Raw genomic sequence first — 22,513 nt, 5'->3', positions numbered from 1 at the left:
TATATAACAAACAATAATGTCTTTAATCAAGTTGTGATGATCGACAAGAGATGCTGTGGTAATATATAACAAACAATAATGTCTTTAATCAAGTTGTGATGATCGACAAGAGATGCTGTGGTAATATATAACAAACAATAATGTCTTTAATCAAGTTGTGATGATCGACAAGAGATGCTGTGGTAATATATAACAAACAATAATGTCTTTAATCAAGTTGTGATGATCGACAAGAGATGCTGTGGTAATATATAACAAACAATAATGTCTTTAATCAAGTTGTGATGATCGACAAGAGATGCTGTGGTAATATATAACAAACAATAATGTCTTTAATCAAGTTGTGATGATCGACAAGAGATGCTGTGGTAATATATAACAAACAATAATGTCTTTAATCAAGTTGTGATGATCGACAAGAGATGCTGTGGTAATATATAACAAACAATAATGTCTTTAATCAAGTTGTGATGATCGACAAGAGATGCTGTGGTAATATATAACAAACAATAATGTCTTTAATCAAGTTGTGATGATCGACAAGAGATGCTGTGGTAATATATAACAAACAATAATGTCTTTAATCAAGTTGTGATGATCGACAAGAGATGCTGTGGTAATATATAACAAACAATAATGTCTTTAATCAAGTTGTGATGATCGACAAGAGATGCTGTGGTAATATATAACAAACAATAATGTCTTTAATCAAGTTGTGATGATCGACAAGAGATGCTGTGGTAATATATAACAAACAATAATGTCTTTAATCAAGTTGTGATGATCGACAAGAGATTGTGATGATCGACAAGAGATGCTGTGGTAATATATAACAAACAATAATGTCTTTAATCAAGTTGTGATGATCGACAAGAGATGCTGTGGTAATATATAACAAACAATAATGTCTTTAATCAAGTTGTGATGATCGACAAGAGATGCTGTGGTAATATATAACAAACAATAATGTCTTTAATCAAGTTGTGATGATCGACAAGAGATGCTGTGGTAATATATAACAAACAATAATGTCTTTAATCAAGTTGTGATGATCGACAAGAGATGCTGTGGTAATATATAACAAACAATAATGTCTTTAATCAAGTTGTGATGATCGACAAGAGATGCTGTGGTAATATATAACAAACAATAATGTCTTTAATCAAGTTGTGATGATCGACAAGAGATGCTGTGGTAATATATAACAAACAATAATGTCTTTAATCAAGTTGTGATGATCGACAAGAGATGCTGTGGTAATATATAACAAACAATAATGTCTTTAATCAAGTTGTGATGATCGACAAGAGATGCTGTGGTAATATATAACAAACAATAATGTCTTTAATCAAGTTGTGATGATCGACAAGAGATGCTGTGGTAATATATAACAAACAATAATGTCTTTAATCAAGTTGTGATGATCGACAAGAGATGCTGTGGTAATATATAACAAACAATAATGTCTTTAATCAGAGATTGTGATGATCGACAAGAGATGCTGTGGTAATATATAACAAACAATAATGTCTTTAATCAAGTTGTGATGATCGACAAGAGATGCTGTGGTAATATATAACAAACAATAATGTCTTTAATCAAGTTGTGATGATCGACAAGAGATGCTGTGGTAATATATAACAAACAATAATGTCTTTAATCAAGTTGTGATGATCGACAAGAGATGCTGTGGTAATATATAACAAACAATAATGTCTTTAATGCTGTGATGATCGACAAGAATGCTGTGGTAATATATAACAAACAATAATGTCTTTAATCAAGTTGTGATGATCGACAAGAGATGCTGTGGTAATATATAACAAACAATAATGTCTTTAATCAAGTTGTGATGATCGACAAGAGATGCTGTGGTAATATATAACAAACAATAATGTCTTTAATCAAGTTGTGATGATCGACAAGAGATGCTGTGGTAATATATAACAAACAATAATGTCTTTAATCAAGTTGTGATGATCGACAAGAGATGCTGTGGTAACAAACAATAAATATATAACAAACAATAATGTCTTTAATCAAGTTGTGATGATCGACAAGAGATGCTGTGGTAATATATAACAAACAATAATGTCTTTAATCAAGTTGTGATGATCGACAAGAGATGCTGTGGTAATATATAACAAACAATAATGTCTTTAATCAAGTTGTGATGATCGACAAGAGATGCTGTGGTAATATATAACAAACAATAATGTCTTTAATCAAGTTGTGATGATCGACAAGAGATGCTGTGGTAATATATAACAAACAATAATGTCTTTAATCAAGTTGTGATGATCGACAAGAGATGCTGTGGTAATATATAACAAACAATAATGTCTTTAATCAAGTTGTGATGATCGACAAGAGATGCTGTGGTAATATATAACAAACAATAATGTCTTTAATCAAGTTGTGATGATCGACAAGAGATGCTGTGGTAATATATAACAAACAATAATGTCTTTAATCAAGTTGTGATGATCGACAAGAGATGCTGTGGTAATATATAACAAACAATAATGTCTTTAATCAAGTTGTGATGATCGACAAGAGATGCTGTGGTAATATATAACAAACAATAACTTTAATCAAGTTGTGATGATCGACAAGAGATGCTGTGGTAATATATAATCAATGTCTTTAATGTGATGATCGACAAGAGATGCTGTGGTAATATATAACAAACAATGTCTTTAATGTCTTGTGATGATCGACAAAGATGCTGTGGTAATATATAACAAACAATAATGTCTTTAATCAAGTTGTGATGACAAGAGATGCTGTGGTAATATATAACAAACAATAATGTCTTTAATCAAGTTGTGATGATCGACAAGAGATGCTGTGGTAATATATAACAAACAATAATGTCTTTAATCAAGTTGTGATGATCGACAAGAGATGCTGTGGTAATATATAACAAACAATAATGTCTTTAATCAAGTTGTGATGATCGACAAGAGATGCTGTGGTAATATATAACAAACAATAATGTCTTTAATCAAGTTGTGATGATCGACAAGAGATGCTGTGGTAATATATAACAAACAATAATGTCTTTAATCAAGTTGTGATGATCGACAAGAGATGCTGTGGTAATATATAACAAACAATAATGTCTTTAATCAAGTTGTGATGATCGACAAGAGATGCTGTGGTAATATATAACAAACAATAATGTCTTTAATCAAGTTGTGATGATCGACAAGAGATGCTGTGGTAATATATAACAAACAATAATGTCTTTAATCAAGTTGTGATGATCGACAAGAGATGCTGTGGTAATATATAACAAACAATAATGTCTTTAATCAAGTTGTGATGATCGACAAGAGATGCTGTGGTAATATATAACAAACAATAATGTCTTTAATCAAGTTGTGATGATCGACAAGAGATGCTGTGGTAATATATAACAAACAATAATGTCTTTAATCAAGTTGTGATGATCGACAAGAGATGCTGTGGTAATATATAACAAACAATAATGTCTTTAATCAAGTTGTGATGATCGACAAGAGATGCTGTGGTAAGTTGTGATATAACAAACAATAATGTCTTTAATCAAGTTGTGATGATCGACAAGAGATGCTGTGGTAATATATAACAAACAATAATGTCTTTAATCAAGTTGTGATGATCGACAAGAGATGCTGTGGTAATATATAACAAACAATAATGTCTTTAATCAAGTTGTGATGATCGACAAGAGATGCTGTGGTAATATATAACAAACAATAATGTCTTTAATCAAGTTGTGATGATCGACAAGAGATGCTGTGGTAATATATAACAAACAATAATGTCTTTAATCAAGTTGTGATGATCGACAAGAGATGCTGTGGTAATATATAACAAACAATAATGTCTTTAATCAAGTTGTGATGATCGACAAGAGATGCTGTGGTAATATATAACAAACAATAATGTCTTTAATCAAGTTGTGATGATCGACAAGAGATGCTGTGGTAATATATAACAAACAATAATGTCTTTAATCAAGTTGTGATGATCGACAAGAGATGCTGTGGTAATATATAACAAACAATAATGTCTTTAATCAATGTTGTGATGATCGACAAGAGATGCTGTGGTAATATATAACAAACAATAATGTCTTTAATCAAGTTGTGATGATCGACAAGAGATGCTGTGGTAATATATAACAAACAATAATGTCTTTAATCAAGTTGTGATGATCGACAAGAGATGCTGTGGTAATATATAACAAACAATAATGTCTTTAATCAAGTTGTGATGATCGACAAGAGATGCTGTGGTAATATATAACAAACAATAATGTCTTTAATCAAGTTGTGATGATCGACAAGAGATGCTGTGGTAATATATAACAAACAATAATGTCTTTAATCAAGTTGTGATGATCGACAAGAGATGCTGTGGTAATATATAACAAACAATAATGTCTTTAATCAAGTTGTGATGATCGACAAGAGATGCTGTGGTAATATATAACAAACAATAATGTCTTTAATCAAGTTGTGATGATCGACAAGAGATGCTGTGGTAATATATAACAAACAATAATGTCTTTAATCAAGTTGTGATGATCGACAAGAGATGCTGTGGTAATATATAACAAACAATAATGTCTTTAATCAAGTTGTGATGATCGACAAGAGATGCTGTGGTAATATATAACAAACAATAATGTCTTTAATCAAGTTGTGATGATCGACAAGAGATGCTGTGGTAATATATAACAAACAATAATGTCTTTAATCAAGTTGTGATGATCGACAAGAGATGCTGTGGTAATATATAACAAACAAATCAAGTTGTGAATGTGCTGTTTAATCAATGTTGTGATGATCGACAAGAGATGCTGTGGTAATATATAACAAACAATAATGTCTTTAATCAAGTTGTGATGATCGACAAGAGATGCTGTGGTAATATATAACAAAACAATAATGTGCTGTTTAATCAATAATGTCTTTAATCAAGTTGTGATGATCGACAAGAGATGCTGTGGTAATATATAACAAACAATAATGTCTTTAATCAAGTTGTGATGATCGACAAGAGATGCTGTGGTAATATATAACAAACAATAATGTCTTTAATCAAGTTGTGATGATCGACAAGAGATGCTGTGGTAATATATAACAAACAATAATGTCTTTAATCAAGTTGTGATGATCGACAAGAGATGCTGTGGTAATATATAACAAACAATAATGTCTTTAATCAAGTTGTGATGATCGACAAGAGATGCTGTGGTAATATATAACAAACAATAATGTCTTTAATCAAGTTGTGATGATCGACAAGAGATGCTGTGGTAATATATAACAAACAATAATGTCTTTAATCAAGTTGTGATGATCGACAAGAGATGCTGTGGTAATATATAACAAACAATAATGTCTTTAATCAAGTTGTGATGATCGACAAGAGATGCTGTGGTAATATATAACAAACAATAATGTCTTTAATCAAGTTGTGATGATCGACAAGAGATGCTGTGGTAATATATAACAAACAATAATGTCTTTAATCAAGCTTGTTGTGATGATCGACAAGAGATGCTGTGGTAATATATAACAAACAATAATGTCTTTAATCAAGTTGTGATGATCGACAAGAGATGCTGTGGTAATATATAACAAACAATAATGTCTTTAATCAAGTTGTGATGATCGACAAGAGATGCTGTGGTAATATATAACAAACAATAATGTCTTTAATCAAGTTGTGATGATCGACAAGAGATGCTGTGGTAATATATAACAAACAATAATGTCTTTAATCAAGTTGTGATGATCGACAAGAGATGCTGTGGTAATATATAACAAACAATAATGTCTTTAATCAAGTTGTGATGATCGACAAGAGATGCTGTGGTAATATATAACAAACAATAATGTCTTTAATCAAGTTGTGATGATCGACAAGAGATGCTGTGGTAATATATAACAAACAATAATGTCTTTAATCAAGTTGTGATGATCGACAAGAGATGCTGTGGTAATATATAACAAACAATAATGTCTTTAATCAAGTTGTGATGATCGACAAGAGATGCTGTGGTAATATATAACAAACAATAATGTCTTTAATCAAGTTGTGATGATCGACAAGAGATGCTGTGGTAATATATAACAAACAATAATGTCTTTAATCAAGTTGTGATGATCGACAAGAGATGCTGTGGTAATATATAACAAACAATAATGTCTTGTGATGATCAAGAGATGCTGTGATGATCAAACAAGAGATGCTGTGGATCGACAAGAGATGCTGTAATATATAACAAACAATAATGTCTTTAATCAAGTTGTGATGATCGACAAGAGATGCTGTGGTAATATATAACAAACAATAATGTCTTTAATCAAGTTGTGATGATCGACAAGAGATGCTGTGGTAATATATAACAAACAATAATCTTTAATCAACTTGTGATGATCGACAAGAGATGCTGTGGTAATATATAACAAACAATAATGTCTTTAATCAAGTTGTGATGATCGACAAGAGATGCTGTGGTAATATATAACAAACAATAATGTCTTTAATCAAGTTGTGATGATCGACAAGAGATGCTGTGGTAATATATAACAAACAATAATGTCTTTAATCAAGTTGTGATGATCGACAAGAGATGCTGTGGTAATATATAACAAACAATAATGTCTTTAATCAAGTTGTGATGATCGACAAGAGATGCTGTGGTAATATATAACAAACAATAATGTCTTTAATCAAGTTGTGATGATCGACAAGAGATGCTGTGGTAATATATAACAAACAATAATGTCTTTAATCAAGTTGTGATGATCGACAAGAGATGCTGTGGTAATATATAACAAACAATAATGTCTTTAATCAAGTTGTGATGATCGACAAGAGATGCTGTGGTAATATATAACAAACAATAATGTCTTTAATCAAGTTGTGATGATCGACAAGAGATGCTGTGGTAATATATAACAAACAATAATGTCTTTAATCAAGTTGTGATGATCGACAAGAGATGCTGTGGTAATATATAACAAACAATAATGTCTTTAATCAAGTTGTGATGATCGACAAGAGATGCTGTGGTAATATATAACAAACAATAATGTCTTTAATCAAGTTGTGATGATCGACAAGAGATGCTGTGGTAATATATAACTGTGGTAATATATAACAAACAATAATGTCTTTAATCAAGTTGTGATGATCGACAAGAGATGCTGTGGTAATATATAACAAACAATAATGTCTTTAATCAAGTTGTGATGATCGACAAGAGATGCTGTGGTAATATATAACAAACAATAATGTCTTTAATCAAGTTGTGATGATCGACAAGAGATGCTGTGGTAATATATAACAAACAATAATGTCTTTAATCAAGTTGTGATGATCGACAAGAGATGCTGTGGTAATATATAACAAACAATAATGTCTTTAATCAAGTTGTGATGATCGACAAGAGATGCTGTGGTAATATATAACAAACAATAATGTCTTTAATCAAGTTGTGATGATCGACAAGAGATGCTGTGGTAATATATAACAAACAATAATGTCTTTAATCAAGTTGTGATGATCGACAAGAGATGCTGTGGTAATATATAACAAACAATAATGTCTTTAATCAAGTTGTGATGATCGACAAGAGATGCTGTGGTAATATATAACAAACAATAATGTCTTTAATCAAGTTGTGATGATCGACAAGAGATGCTGTGGTAATATATAACAAACAATAATGTCTTTAATCAAGTTGTGATGATCGACAAGAGATGCTGTGGTAATATATAACAAACAATAATGTCTTTAATCAAGTTGTGATGATCGACAAGAGATGCTGTGGTAATATATAACAAACAATAATGTCTTTAATCAAGTTGTGATGATCGACAAGAGATGCTGTGGTAATATATAACAAACAATAATGTCTTTAATCAAGTTGTGATGATCGACAAGAGATGCTGTGGTAATATATAACAAACAATAATGTCTTTAATCAAGTTGTGATGATCGACAAGAGATGCTGTGGTAATATATAACAAACAATAATGTCTTTAATCAAGTTGTGATGATCGACAAGAGATGCTGTGGTAATATATAACAAACAATAATGTCTTTAATCAAGTTGTGATGATCGACAAGAGATGCTGTGGTAATATATAACAAACAATAATGTCTTTAATCAAGTTGTGATGATCGACAAGAGATGCTGTGGTAATATATAACAAACAATAATGTCTTTAATCAAGTTGTGATGATCGACAAGAGATGCTGTGGTAATATATAACAAACAATAATGTCTTTAATCAAGTTGTGATGATCGACAAGAGATGCTGTGGTAATATATAACAAACAATAATGTCTTTAATCAAGTTGTGATGATCGACAAGAGATGCTGTGGTAATATATAACAAACAATAATGTCTTTAATCAAGTTGTGATGATCGACAAGAGATGCTGTGGTAATATATAACAAACAATAATGTCTTTAATCAAGTTGTGATGATCGACAAGAGATGCTGTGGTAATATATAACAAACAATAATGTCTTTAATCAAGTTGTGATGATCGACAAGAGATGCTGTGGTAATATATAACAAACAATAATGTCTTTAATCAAGTTGTGATGATCGACAAGAGATGCTGTGGTAATATATAACAAACAATAATGTCTTTAATCAAGTTGTGATGATCGACAAGAGATGCTGTGGTAATATATAACAAACAATAATGTCTTTAATCAAGTTGTGATGATCGACAAGAGATGCTGTGGTAATATATAACAAACAATAATGTCTTTAATCAAGTTGTGATGATCGACAAGAGATGCTGTGGTAATATATAACAAACAATAATGTCTTTAATCAAGTTGTGATGATCGACAAGAGATGCTGTGGTAATATATAACAAACAATAATGTCTTTAATCAAGTTGTGATGATCGACAAGAGATGCTGTGGTAATATATAACAAACAATAATGTCTTTAATCAAGTTGTGATGATCGACAAGAGATGCTGTGGTAATATATAACAAACAATAATGTCTTTAATCAAGTTGTGATGATCGACAAGAGATGCTGTGGTAATATATAACAAACAATAATGTCTTTAATCAAGTTGTGATGATCGACAAGAGATGCTGTGGTAATATATAACAAACAATAATGTCTTTAATCAAGTTGTGATGATCGACAAGAGATGCTGTGGTAATATATAACAAACAATAATGTCTTTAATCAAGTTGTGATGATCGACAAGAGATGCTGTGGTAATATATAACAAACAATAATGTCTTTAATCAAGTTGTGATGATCGACAAGAGATGCTGTGGTAATATATAACAAACAATAATGTCTTTAATCAAGTTGTGATGATCGACAAGAGATGCTGTGGTAATATATAACAAACAATAATGTCTTTAATCAAGTTGTGATGATCGACAAGAGATGCTGTGGTAATATATAACAAACAATAATGTCTTTAATCAAGTTGTGATGATCGACAAGAGATGCTGTGGTAATATATAACAAACAATAATGTCTTTAATCTTGTGATGATCGACAAGAGATGCTGTGGTAATATATAACAAACAATAATGTCTTTAATCAAGTTGTGATGATCGACAAGAGATGCTGTGGTAATATATAACAAACAATAATGTCTTTAATCAAGTTGTGATGATCGACAAGAGATGCTGTGGTAATATATAACAAAACAATAATGTCTTTAATCAAGTTGTGATGATCGACAAGAGATGCTGTGGTAATATATAACAAACAATAATGTCTTTAATCAAGTTGTGATGATCGACAAGAGATGCTGTGGTAATATATAACAAACAATAATGTCTTTAATCAAGTTGTGATGATCGACAAGAGATGCTGTGGTAATATATAACAAACAATAATGTCTTTAATCAAGTTGTGATGATCGACAAGAGATGCTGTGGTAATATATAACAAACAATAATGTCTTTAATCAAGTTGTGATGATCGACAAGAGATGCTGTGGTAATATATAACAAACAATAATGTCTTTAATCAAGTTGTGATGATCGACAAGAGATGCTGTGGTAATATATAACAAACAATAATGTCTTTAATGTTGTGATGATCGACAAGAGATGCTGTGGTAATATATAACAAACAATAATGTCTTTAATCAAGTTGTGATGATCGACAAGAGATGCTGTGGTAATATATAACAAACAATAATGTCTTTAATCAAGTTGTGATGATCGACAAGAGATGCTGTGGTAATATATAACAAACAATAATGTCTTTAATCAAGTTGTGATGATCGACAAGAGATGCTGTGGTAATATATAACAAACAATAATGTCTTTAATCAAGTTGTGATGATCGACAAGAGATGCTGTGGTAATATATAACAAACAATAATGTCTTTAATCAAGTTGTGATGATCGACAAGAGATGCTGTGGTAATATATAACAATAATGTCTTTAATCAAGTTGTAATGTCTTTAATCAAGTTGTGATGATCGACAAGAGATGCTGTGGTAATATATAACAAACAATAATGTCTTTAATCAAGTTGTGATGATCGACAAGAGATGCTGTGGTAATATATAACAAACAATAATGTGCTTTAATCAAGTTGTGATGATCGACAAGAGATGCTGTGGTAATATATAACAAACAATAATGTCTTTAATCAAGTTGTGATGATCGACAAGAGATGCTGTGGTAATATATAACAAACAATAATGTCTTTAATAAGCTTGTGATGATCGACAAGAGATGCTGTGGTAATATATAACAAACAATAATGTCTTTAATCAAGTTGTGATGATCGACAAGAGATGCTGTGGTAATATATAACAAACAATAATGTCTTTAATCAAGTTGTGATGATCGACAAGAGATGCTGTGGTAATATATAACAAACAATAATGTCTTTAATCAGCTTGTGATGATCGACAAGAGATGCTGTGGTAATATATAACAAACAATAATGTCTTTAATCAAGTTGTGATGATCGACAAGAGATGCTGTGGTAATATATAACAAACAATAATGTCTTTAATCAAGTTGTGATGATCGACAAGAGATGCTGTGGTAATATATAACAAACAATAATGTCTTTAATCAAGTTGTGATGATCGACAAGAGATGCTGTGGTAATATATAACAAACAATAATGTCTTTAATCAAGTTGTGATGATCGACAAGAGATGCTGTGGTAATATATAACAAACAATAATCTTTAAAGTTGTGATGATCGACAAGAGATGCTGTGGTAATATATAACAAACAATAATGTCTTTAATCAAGTTGTGATGATCGACAAGAGATGCTGTGGTAATATATAACAAACAATAATGTCTTTAATCAAGTTGTGATGATCGACAAGAGATGCTGTGGTAATATATAACAAACAATAATGTCTTTAATCAAGTTGTGATGATCGACAAGAGATGCTGTGGTAATATATAACAAACAATAATGTCTTTAATCAAGTTGTGATGATCGACAAGAGATGCTGTGGTAATATATAACAAACAATAATGTCTTTAATCAAGTTGTGAATCGACAAGAGATGCTGTGGTAATATATAACAAACAATAATGTCTTTAAAGTTGTGATGATCGACAAGAGATGCTGTGGTAATATATAACAAACAATAATGTCTTTAATCAAGTTGTGATGATCGACAAGAGATGCTGTGGTAATATATAACAAACAATAATGTCTTTAATCAAGTTGTGATGATCGACAAGAGATGCTGTGGTAATATATAACAAACAATAATGTCTTTAATCAAGTTGTGATGATCGACAAGAGATGCTGTGGTAATATATAACTGTGGTAATATATAACAAACAATAATGTCTTTAATCAAGTTGTGATGATCGACAAGAGATGCTGTGGTAATATATAACAAACAATAATGTCTTTAATCAAGTTGTGATGATCGACAAGAGATGCTGTGGTAATATATAACAAACAATAATGTCTTTAATCAAGTTGTGATGATCGACAAGAGATGCTGTGGTAATATATAACAAACAATAATGTCTTTAATCAAGTTGTGATGATCGACAAGAGATGCTGTGGTAATATATAACAAACAATAATGTCTTTAATCAAGTTGTGATGATCGACAAGAGATGCTGTGGTAATATATAACAAACAATAATGTCTTTAATCAAGTTGTGATGATCGACAAGAGATGCTGTGGTAATATATAACAAACAATAATGTCTTTAATCAAGTTGTGATGATCGACAAGAGATGCTGTGGTAATATATAACAAACAATAATGTCTTTAATCAAGTTGTGATGATCGACAAGAGATGCTGTGGTAATATATAACAAACAATAATGTCTTTAATCAAGTTGTGATGATCGACAAGAGATGCTGTGGTAATATATAACAAACAATAATGTCTTTAATCAAGTTGTGATGATCGACAAGAGATGCTGTGGTAATATATAACAAACAATAATGTCTTTAATCAAGTTGTGATGATCGACAAGAGATGCTGTGGTAATATATAACAAACAATAATGTCTTTAATCAGCTTGTGATGATCGACAAGAGATGCTGTGGTAATATATAACAAACAATAATGTCTTTAATCAAGTTGTGATGATCGACAAGAGATGCTGTGGTAATATATAACAAACAATAATGTCTTTAATCAAGTTGTGATGATCGACAAGAGATGCTGTGGTAATATATAACAAACAATAATGTCTTTAATGATGATCGACAAGAGATGCTGTGGTAATATATAACAAACAATAATGTCTTTAATCAAGTTGTGATGATCGACAAGAGATGCTGTGGTAATATATAACAAACAATAATGTCTTTAATCAAGTTGTGATGATCGACAAGAGATGCTGTGGTAATATATAACAAACAATAATGTCTTTAATCAAGTTGTGATGATCGACAAGAGATGCTGTGGTAATATATAACAAACAATAATGTCTTTAATCAAGTTGTGATGATCGACAAGAGATGCTGTGGTAATATATAACAAACAATAATGTCTTTAATCAAGTTGTGATGATCGACAAGAGATGCTGTGGTAATATATAACAAACAATAATGTCTTTAATCAAGTTGTGATGATCGACAAGAGATGCTGTGGTAATATATAACAAACAATAATGTCTTTAATCAAGTTGTGATGATCGACAAGAGATGCTGTGGTAATATATAACAAACAATAATGTCTTTAATCAAGTTGTGATGATCGACAAGAGATGCTGTGGTAATAACAAACAATAATGTCTTTAATCAAGTTGTGATGATCGACAAGAGATGCTAATGTCTTTAATCAAGTTGTGATGATCGACAAGAGATGCTGTGGTAATATATAACAAACAATAATGTCTTTAATCAAGTTGTGATGATCGACAAGAGATGCTGTGGTAATATATAACAAACAATAATGTCTTTAATCAAGCTTGTGATGATCGACAAGAGATGCTGTGGTAATATATAACAAACAATAATGTCTTTAATCAAGTTGTGATGATCGACAAGAGATGCTGTGGTAATATATAACAAACAATAATGTCTTTAATCAAGTTGTGATGATCGACAAGAGATGCTGTGGTAATATATAACAAACAATAATGTCTTTAATCAAGTTGTGATGATCGACAAGAGATGCTGTGGTAATATATAACAAACAATAATGTCTTTAATCAAGTTGTGATGATCGACAAGAGATGCTGTGGTAATATATAACAAACAATAATGTCTTTAATCAAGTTGTGATGATCGACAAGAGATGCTGTGGTAATATATAACAAACAATAATGTCTTTAATCAAGTTGTGATGATCGACAAGAGATGCTGTGGTAATATATAACAAACAATAATGTCTTTAATCAAGTTGTGATGATCGACAAGAGATGCTGTGGTAATATATAACAAACAATAATGTCTTTAATCAAGTTGTGATGATCGACAAGAGATGCTGTGGTAATATATAACAAACAATAATGTCTTTAATCAAGTTGTGATGATCGACAAGAGATGCTGTGGTAATATATAACAAACAATAATGTCTTTAATCAAGTTGTGATGATCGACAAGAGATGCTGTGGTAATATATAACAAACAATAATGTCTTTAATCAAGTTGTGATGATCGACAAGAGATGCTGTGGTAATATATAACAAACAATAATGTCTTTAATCAAGTTGTGATGATCGACAAGAGATGCTGTGGTAATATATAACAAACAATAATGTCTTTAATCAAGTTGTGATGATCGACAAGAGATGCTGTGGTAATATATAACAAACAATAATGTCTTTAATCAAGTTGTGATGATCGACAAGAGATGCTGTGGTAATATATAACAAACAATAATGTCTTTAATCAAGTTGTGATGATCGACAAGAGATGCTGTGGTAATATATAACAAACAATAATGTCTTTAATCAAGTTGTGATGATCGACAAGAGATGCTGTGGTAATATATAACAAACAATAATGTCTTTAATCAATAAGTCTTTAATCAACTTGTGATGATCGACAAGAGATGCTGTGGTAATATATAACAAACAATAATGTCTTTAATCAAGTTGTGATGATCGACAAGAGATGCTGTGGTAATATATAACAAACAATAATGTCTTTAATCAGCTTGTGATGATCGACAAGAGATGCTGTGGTAATATATAACAAACAATAATGTCTTTAATCAAGTTGTGATGATCGACAAGAGATGCTGTGGTAATATATAACAAACAATAATGTCTTTAATCAACTTGTGATGATCGACAAGAGATGCTGTGGTAATATATAACAAACAATAATGTATTTAATCAAGTTGTGATGATCGACAAGAGATGCTGTGGTAATATATAAAAAACAATAATGTCTTTAATCAAGTTGTGATGATCGACAAGAGATGCTGTGGTAATATATAACAAACAATAATGTGTTTAATCAAGTTGTGATGATCGACAAGAGATGCTGTGGTAATATATAACAAATAATAATGTCTTTAATCAAGTTGTGATGATCGACAAGAGATGCTGTGGTAATATATAACAAACAATAATGTCTTTAATCAAGTTGTGATGATCGACAAGAGATGCTGTGGTAATGTATATAACAAACAATAATGTCTTTAATCAACTTGTGATGAGCGACAAGAGATGCTGTAGTAATATACAACAATAATGTAATGTATTATTCAAATAATTTTTATGTACTATTATTCCTTTGTCATTTCTTAAATATTACCTAATGATAATGTATATGGAAGAAGCAATAATATAATAAACACTACTGGAAGCAAGATTTTTATCTTCTGTTATGAAACAGTATAAACCACGATGGTTGAAAGGTACTACCATTCTGAAACTGTTGGTAACAGTTGTTTAATTAAAGAGGTTTAGAATATACGAACTCTTGTCAGTTGGAAATATACTCCAGAAGTATTTCAGCTCAGCTGCTCCATCTCCAATAATACTAATCACAGTGATATTCACCTCTCCACCACAAACTTCTCTCGGGCCATACAGCAGAAAGCTAGGGGATATCTAGTTAAAACAGAACACAAGTGTAAGTACTGAGCTGCCAACAATTAGAAAAGGGATAAAAATTAAAAACAAAGAAGAGAAAAATTTGATACCGGATTTAGTGGTTCTTCTATAATGATGTCACCCATAGCCTCAGTCGATAAATGGACTTGGTCATACAACTTGTTTCCTTCTAGAAGATGGAGAATTTGACCTGAGCGAATACTGGATTTTAGGCCCAGATGGATTGTTATGCTGTCCCCAGTCACAACACAAACTGCACCTGTTCAAGGAGGAAGTCAAACATTTAAATTTAATATTCAGTTTTATTTCAAAACTTTAATTTTTTTGCCAAAAGAAAGTTCCAAAATAACCAAAAAGTTGAATCAGAATCATCCATTTCCTCATTATGAAGCATTATAAACTTCGATTTCAATTTTACAAAGCTGCAAACAAAATAATTAATTTTCATTGCTATATGTTTTCATATTACACAATAGAAACCTGTCTGTGTCATTAACGTTGTCATATTCCAAAGTTTAATGCATTATGCTTTATTTAACACTGATTTTACGAGACAGGCACCCATTATTTTTCAGAATCTAATTTTCAAGTCAATTCATATAATTTGTTTATTGGCTAACACTTTTATCAAAACCTGATTGGATAAAAAGCAGGTGATTGTCAAAACTCCTGTGAAAAACCATATCCACGCCTAGCCAAAAAACACATATCAATATTCAGTGGGTAAATGTACTGATCTTGTACTAATAAAGTAATCTTCAAACAAGAAAAAAAGAAAATAGCACACAATTCGTACGTGTGGTACTTCTGGGAAATGTTCTCAATATTAATGTGGATGAAACAGTTTATACCCACAGCTCACAATGACACAAAAAACAGGTGGAAAACAGCTTCAAAGAAAATTAAAAGCACAAAGAAAGAAAAATAAAAGGCCTGATTACACTATTCCATTGATTGGTTGAATGGTTGATATAGTGTTTTATAGCACAAAACAGCTAGGCTATCTGTGCCAAACGTCCGGTAAAAAGTTAAAAGTAAATTTAGTGAAATTCATGAAAGAAAATTAAGATAAAACAAAACAAAGTTTAAAAAACATAAATAGCATAAAACCAAAGTTTACATCTGGTGTACAATGTCAAGAGAGAAACTACAGTAATTCAAGTTATAAAGGACTTTCTGTAGCGTAACTGTAATAATCATAACTCACTAGGAAGAATAACAGGTAAGTACAAAAACCACCGTCAGTCACCCGAAGTTGGCCTTTCCAGTCCTGGTTCCGAGTTACTTAATGTTACGGTCAGTTTCTAATTTCAAATTGAACTAAATGAACTGTGATTTTTAAAAGGGAGCCACATTAGAAAGTACAAATTAAAAAACTTGAATAACATTAAAAAGATTAATGGCCTTTAAAAACTAAAAACATTTCTAATGTGGACAGTGTCACTATCACTAATAACACTGTCTAACGTTATGGACAAACCTTGGGACAGAACATGTTTAAAATGGTGCCGTCGTTGTGAATCATAACGATGACAAGAAAGTACAATATGACTTATTGTGATCTGAGTGTTACACAAACTACACACTGGTGCATCAGTTCCAGATAACAGAAAACGATGTGTTAAAAAATGTGACCAATTAGAACATCTTCCTCTTCCCAATCTTTATGGAAGCAAGATGGCCAAAGTTCAATATATGGTTTTATTTGGAAAAGCTTGTTTTCACATTGCTCACTCCAAGTCAACTGCCAGCTGGCATGGAGCTGAGCCTTGAATGCAGGACCATAGTACATGTATGGAACAGGTTCAGCGGTGATAGTGACAGAGCAGATAGATTTAGCTGCAGTATCGGCGAGCTCGTTCCCGCGAATACCAAAGTGGCTCAGTATCCAGAAAAACTGGATAATAGTAGATGTTAAAGAGAAATGGGCCAGTCAGTTTTGAATATCAGCGAGAACAGGGTATGAACCAACATGAAGCGATTCCAGGGCCAGCAGAGAACTAAGGGAGTCAGTATACATCATGCACTTTGAGTACTGCTTAGCTTCTATGAGATCCAGGGCAAGAAAAATGCTGTATAGTTCAGCAGTGAACACAGAAGCTGTAGAGGGGATTCTTCTCGCAACCACCAAACCCCAACGAACCATGGCAGAACCCACACATGAGATGTGAAAGTCGTCCACATATAGCCCGTTTCCAAGAGTGAGAGGGAGTTGTTTAGTGATGGCATTAATTTTTATACTGAAAAGTGTAACACTCAGAACACAGTCCTGAGGGACTCAAAGTTCCTATAGAAAAGAACGGGAAAGTGTCGAACCCACAAGAACTCGGAATCTCCTGGCCATTAAAAAAATTTAATAGAAATGGGCAAATGGCCACGTAACCCATGTTGTATCATAAGCCTTCTCAATGTCAAAGAATATTGATACAAGATGCTGTCACTTGAGAAAGGCTTCTCTGATTGACGTTTCAAGTCAAATCAGGTGGTCCATGGTGGAACCCTGTCGTCAGAACCCACATTGGGTGGGCGGGAGGAGGTTGTTTGATTCGAGGAACAAAAACAAGACGAGCATTAACCATCCTCTCTGAGGTCTTATATAGACAGCTTGTCAAAGCAATTGGATGATAGTTTGAAGAAATCTTGTGATCCTTCCCAAGCTTGGAGAAAGGTAAGACAATAGCCTGCTGCCAGGCATCAGGAAAAACATTCTCCTACCAAATCCAGTTAAAAACAATCAGAAGGATAGCAAGAGAAGCAGGAGATAGATGTCACAGCATTTCATAGTGTATATCATCAGGTCCAAGTGATGTACTGCCAGACTAATGAAGGGCCAATTTGAGTTCCACCAGTGTAAAGAGACGATTATAGTCATAGAGAGAATCAGCTCAAAAGGAAAGAGGTCTGGATGGCTAAAAAAGTGGAAGAAGAAGCAAAAGTGCTGGATACCTGGCAAAAACTTTCATCTAGAGTATCGGCGATGCTCCTGGTATCAGCTACTTCCTGGCCATGAGAGAGCAAGATCGAGAGGGGGACAGAGTTATATTGTCCACTGACCTTTCGAATCTTATCTCATATGACTTTGGAACTGGTGGTAGAAGATATGCTGGTTGTGAACTTAATCCAAGATTCCTTCTGGCTTTGATGTTTTACGCATTTAGCATGTGCATGGGCCCGCTGGAAAGTGATGCGGTTCAAGAGTGTGGGATATCTATGGAAATATCCCATGTGGCAGGCAGGATTCCACCATGGACGAGGATATAATGGAAAACGTATCAAGGTTTTAGGAATACATTAAGCAGCTGCTTGTATAATACAGTCAGTTACTGCTGCCACACAGTCGTCTATTGATGGCTTATAGACAATGGCAGGATCAAGTTCTGTGAGATCAGTGAAAAAGGGCCAGTTTGCTAGATCTAGCTTCTACCGGGGCACGCGGCTGGGTAGCATTGACCACAGCCAGTCTCTCTGAAGATTATAGGAAAACGATCACTGCCACGTAGATTATTGTCAACCCTCCATGAAAAATGGGAGAATAATGAAGGGGAGCAAACTGAGAGATCAATAGCAGTAAAGGACCGACTAGGTGCATGGAAATAAGTAGAAGAACCAGTATTGAGAAGAGAAAGGTTGTGATCAGAGAGCATATGCTCTACAGAGCGACCCCTCCTATCAATAACAGCACTTACCCAGAGGGGATGATGTCCATTAAAGTCTCCCAGGATTAACAATGGATACAGCAACTGTTCAATGAGAGAATCAAGGTCTAATTGATCATATGTCTCTCCAGGTGACAGGTAGAGAGAAAAAACAGTGATGGTATGACCCAAGGAAATACGGATGGCTACGGCCTCCAAGGGTGTGTCAAGTGGCAAAGACAGTGTGATCATATGCTGATCAACCAACACTGCCACCCCTCCATGCAATCGTCCATCACACAGCCTGTCATTTCTGTATAAGGAACTGCTGAAAGGTGACTGTATCGGCAGGTTTCAGAAATGTTTCGTGTAAGGAAAGACAAACAGGATGGTAGGAAGCAATCAATGTTTTGATGTCATCCAAATTAGAACGTAAACCTCGACAGTTCCATTGTATCAGGGTGGCCATTTTAATTTACGTGTAAGCGAATTGGGTGGAGAACCCTTCTGTTTAGAACCACGTCTTTTTTCCTTACTGTCCTTAATCGAGGGAGGTCTATTGACCTCCATGGATCCTGCCCTGGGTCGATTGGGCAGGTCTTTGCTGTTGGAAGGGGATTCCAGAGACTGAGGACGTGAACAAATGATTGTTTTGCATCTTGGGGTGAGAGAATAAAATGGATCCAAGAAAATGCCTGTACCTGGAACAAAGGATGTGGATCTTGAAGTTTGGTGGAATGTATATAATGGATAGAGATAGGTGTCGAAGTTGATTCATCAACTTTTTTAACCATGGAGGTCAAAAGACTTTTCATTTGTTTGGAGAATGATTCTTTTGGAAGCACAGAAAGATCTGTCTGCACTCCCACAGTAGCTGTTGAATGAAGTGCAGCAGCATATGTCCGAGATGAGGTGGTGGACAGCAATTTTCCAGCCTCAGAATAGGTAATGTTATGGATTGTTTTGAAACGCTGCACCTCTTTTTCTTCCAACCATTTAGGGCAAGAACGAAAGTAGGATGGGTGAGAGCCATTGCAATTAATGCAATGAGGGTCCGTTTCACACCCGTAGGCATCATGGTCCTTGCCACTGCAACGTGCACACGTTAAGGAAACCTTACATGACGATTTCGAGTGACTGAACCGTTGACACTGGAAACATTGGAGAGCGTTTAGAATGTATGGCCATACTCTACAATTAAGATCACCTGCCTTGATGGTAGCAGGTGGATGTGGTGACGTAAATGTGAGAATGAGGACATTGATCAGCACCATAATTCCATCTTTGTGTGTGGAGATATGCCTCACTGCAGTAACTCATTGGGTGAAAAAACCAGCAAGAATCTCAGACTCTTGGATGTTCTTCAAATCCCTCTAAACAATAACTCCTCGTGATGAGTTCAAAGTAGCATGAGGTGTAACCCCAATAGATATAACCCCAAATGCCTTTGAATGTAAGAGGAGTTCACTGTGTTGAGATGTGGATGCTTCCACCAATATGTCACCAGATAGAAGCTTCTTTACTGACTTTGGAGAACCAGCAAGTCCGTCTAGTTCCTTCTGAATGAAAAAGGGAGAATTTGCCCTAAAGGTTTGTCTGAAAGTGAGTGCAATATAAAAAAATGAGGTACAACAGGTGGTACAGATGGTGAGGATTACTGCTCAGAATTTTCAAGACGTGGTCGTTGACCTATAGACTGTTTTATACTATTTTATTATGATTTTTAACTGGAGTATCCATAATAAAGAGAGGGAAATTTCGGTGCCCACTGAACCCACCCACCATGGAGCCCTACGAGGGGACGCACTACAAAGTCAAACAAGGATGCTGCAGCAATGCCAGGGTTTCGTAATCACTATACCCAAACATCAGCACCGGATACAATGTCCACAACACCTGTTGGGAGTATCCAACACTGGTACTTGGTTAATCCTAGCCTGAGTGGACCAGCAAATTGACCCAAGGGGGCCACCCAAAGCCGTCCGTCTACAGGAATTCAAGGCCAAGGTGGTGTGTTAGGGTTGGACCCCTCAACCACCAGGATCCTCTCCTCCCCTTCAGGGGTTGTCACGCACTGAAAACACGTGGGCAGATGTTTAGATCCCAGAGGAGGTCCCCTCACCACGTACAGGAATCCACACCAGATGAAGATAAAGTGTCTAGTAATACATATAAGGACCCCTTGAATTTCATGACACACACACAAAATGATACAGGCCATCCAAGTGTGAAAGCAAGGCATTCAAAAAATTATTGTAATACTCCAGCAGGGTGTGAGAGAAACGTCTATTACATTTGGCAGTTCTTTGATATCGAATCCACAGTGACACTTTCCAACTGAAGAAACTCAACAGAAAGTTTTAGACAACAACAATTCATTTCTTGCATTCTGTGTGAATGTATTTGGACTTTATGCATGATGTTACTCCCAGGAGATTCAGATGTCTTATGAACATGATTTGAAATGACATTTGTACAAAATCTGATGATACAAGACTATTTTCACCTGCCAGAGATGTGCAACAAGTTCTGCCAGAGAAATGTTGTTCTTGTACTGTTATGTTAATTATTGACATTCATAGAAGTTAATGAGAGATTGGAGACAAAAGAACAAACTTTTGAAACAGTTAGATGGCACTTTTGTCTACTGAAATATGGGTTTTGATCTACAGTACAATCCCTCCAGCATTAATGAAAGTTGCACTGAAAGTGGTAGAGTACCACTGATGAGAATTATCAGAGAAAAAAAAAGACAAGAACAGGAACAGGCAAAAAAATAGCCAAGAACACAACAACTGTGCTTGATCTTAACCTGGAGGTAGAGTGGGTAAGACAACAACACTACTCCACTCAGCCAAGAACACAACAACTGTGCTTGATCTTAACATGGAGGTAGAGTGGGTAAGTCAACAACACTACTCCACTCAGCCAAGAACACAACAACTGTGCTTGATATTAACCTGGAGGTAGAGTGGGTAAGTCAACAACACTACTCCACTCAGCCAAGAACACAACAACTGTGCTTGATCTTAACCTAGAGGTAGAGTGGGTAAGTCAACAACACTACTCCACTCAGCCAAGAACACAACAACTATGCTTGATCTTAACCTAAAAATAGAGTGGGTAAGTCAACAACACTACTCCACTCAGCCAAAAACACTACAACTTTGCTTGATCTTAACCTGGAGGTAGAGTGGGTAAGTCAACAACACTACACCACTCAGTCAAGAACACAACAATTGTGCTTGATATTAACATGGAGGTAGAGTAGGTAAGTCAACAACACTACTCCACTCAGACAAGAACACAACAACTGTGCTTGATATTAACCTGGAGGTAGAG

The 22,513-nt window shown here is 33.8% G+C and overlaps 1 protein-coding gene across 1 annotated transcript in view; it reads right to left on the bottom strand.

Annotated features, from left to right (window-relative positions):
• Nucleotides 1–15,823, bottom strand: part of LOC143236796 (uncharacterized) — a 133,018-nt gene extending 117,195 nt beyond the window's left edge. Inside the window, exons 1-2 of the mRNA XM_076475360.1 lie at nucleotides 15,626–15,823; nucleotides 15,401–15,533 (exon numbers count right to left, since the gene is read on the bottom strand). Of these exons, the coding sequence (XP_076331475.1) occupies nucleotides 15,401–15,533; nucleotides 15,626–15,661 (169 nt within the window). The 5' untranslated portion in view covers nucleotides 15,662–15,823. The remainder of the gene's footprint in view (nucleotides 1–15,400; nucleotides 15,534–15,625) is intronic.
• Nucleotides 15,824–22,513: the final 6,690 nt, after the last annotated feature.

This window comes from Tachypleus tridentatus, chromosome 13 (assembly GCF_004210375.1).
Source record: "Tachypleus tridentatus isolate NWPU-2018 chromosome 13, ASM421037v1, whole genome shotgun sequence".
Lineage (NCBI taxonomy): Eukaryota > Metazoa > Arthropoda > Merostomata > Xiphosura > Limulidae > Tachypleus > Tachypleus tridentatus.
This window is presented reverse-complemented; position numbering and strand designations above follow the sequence as displayed.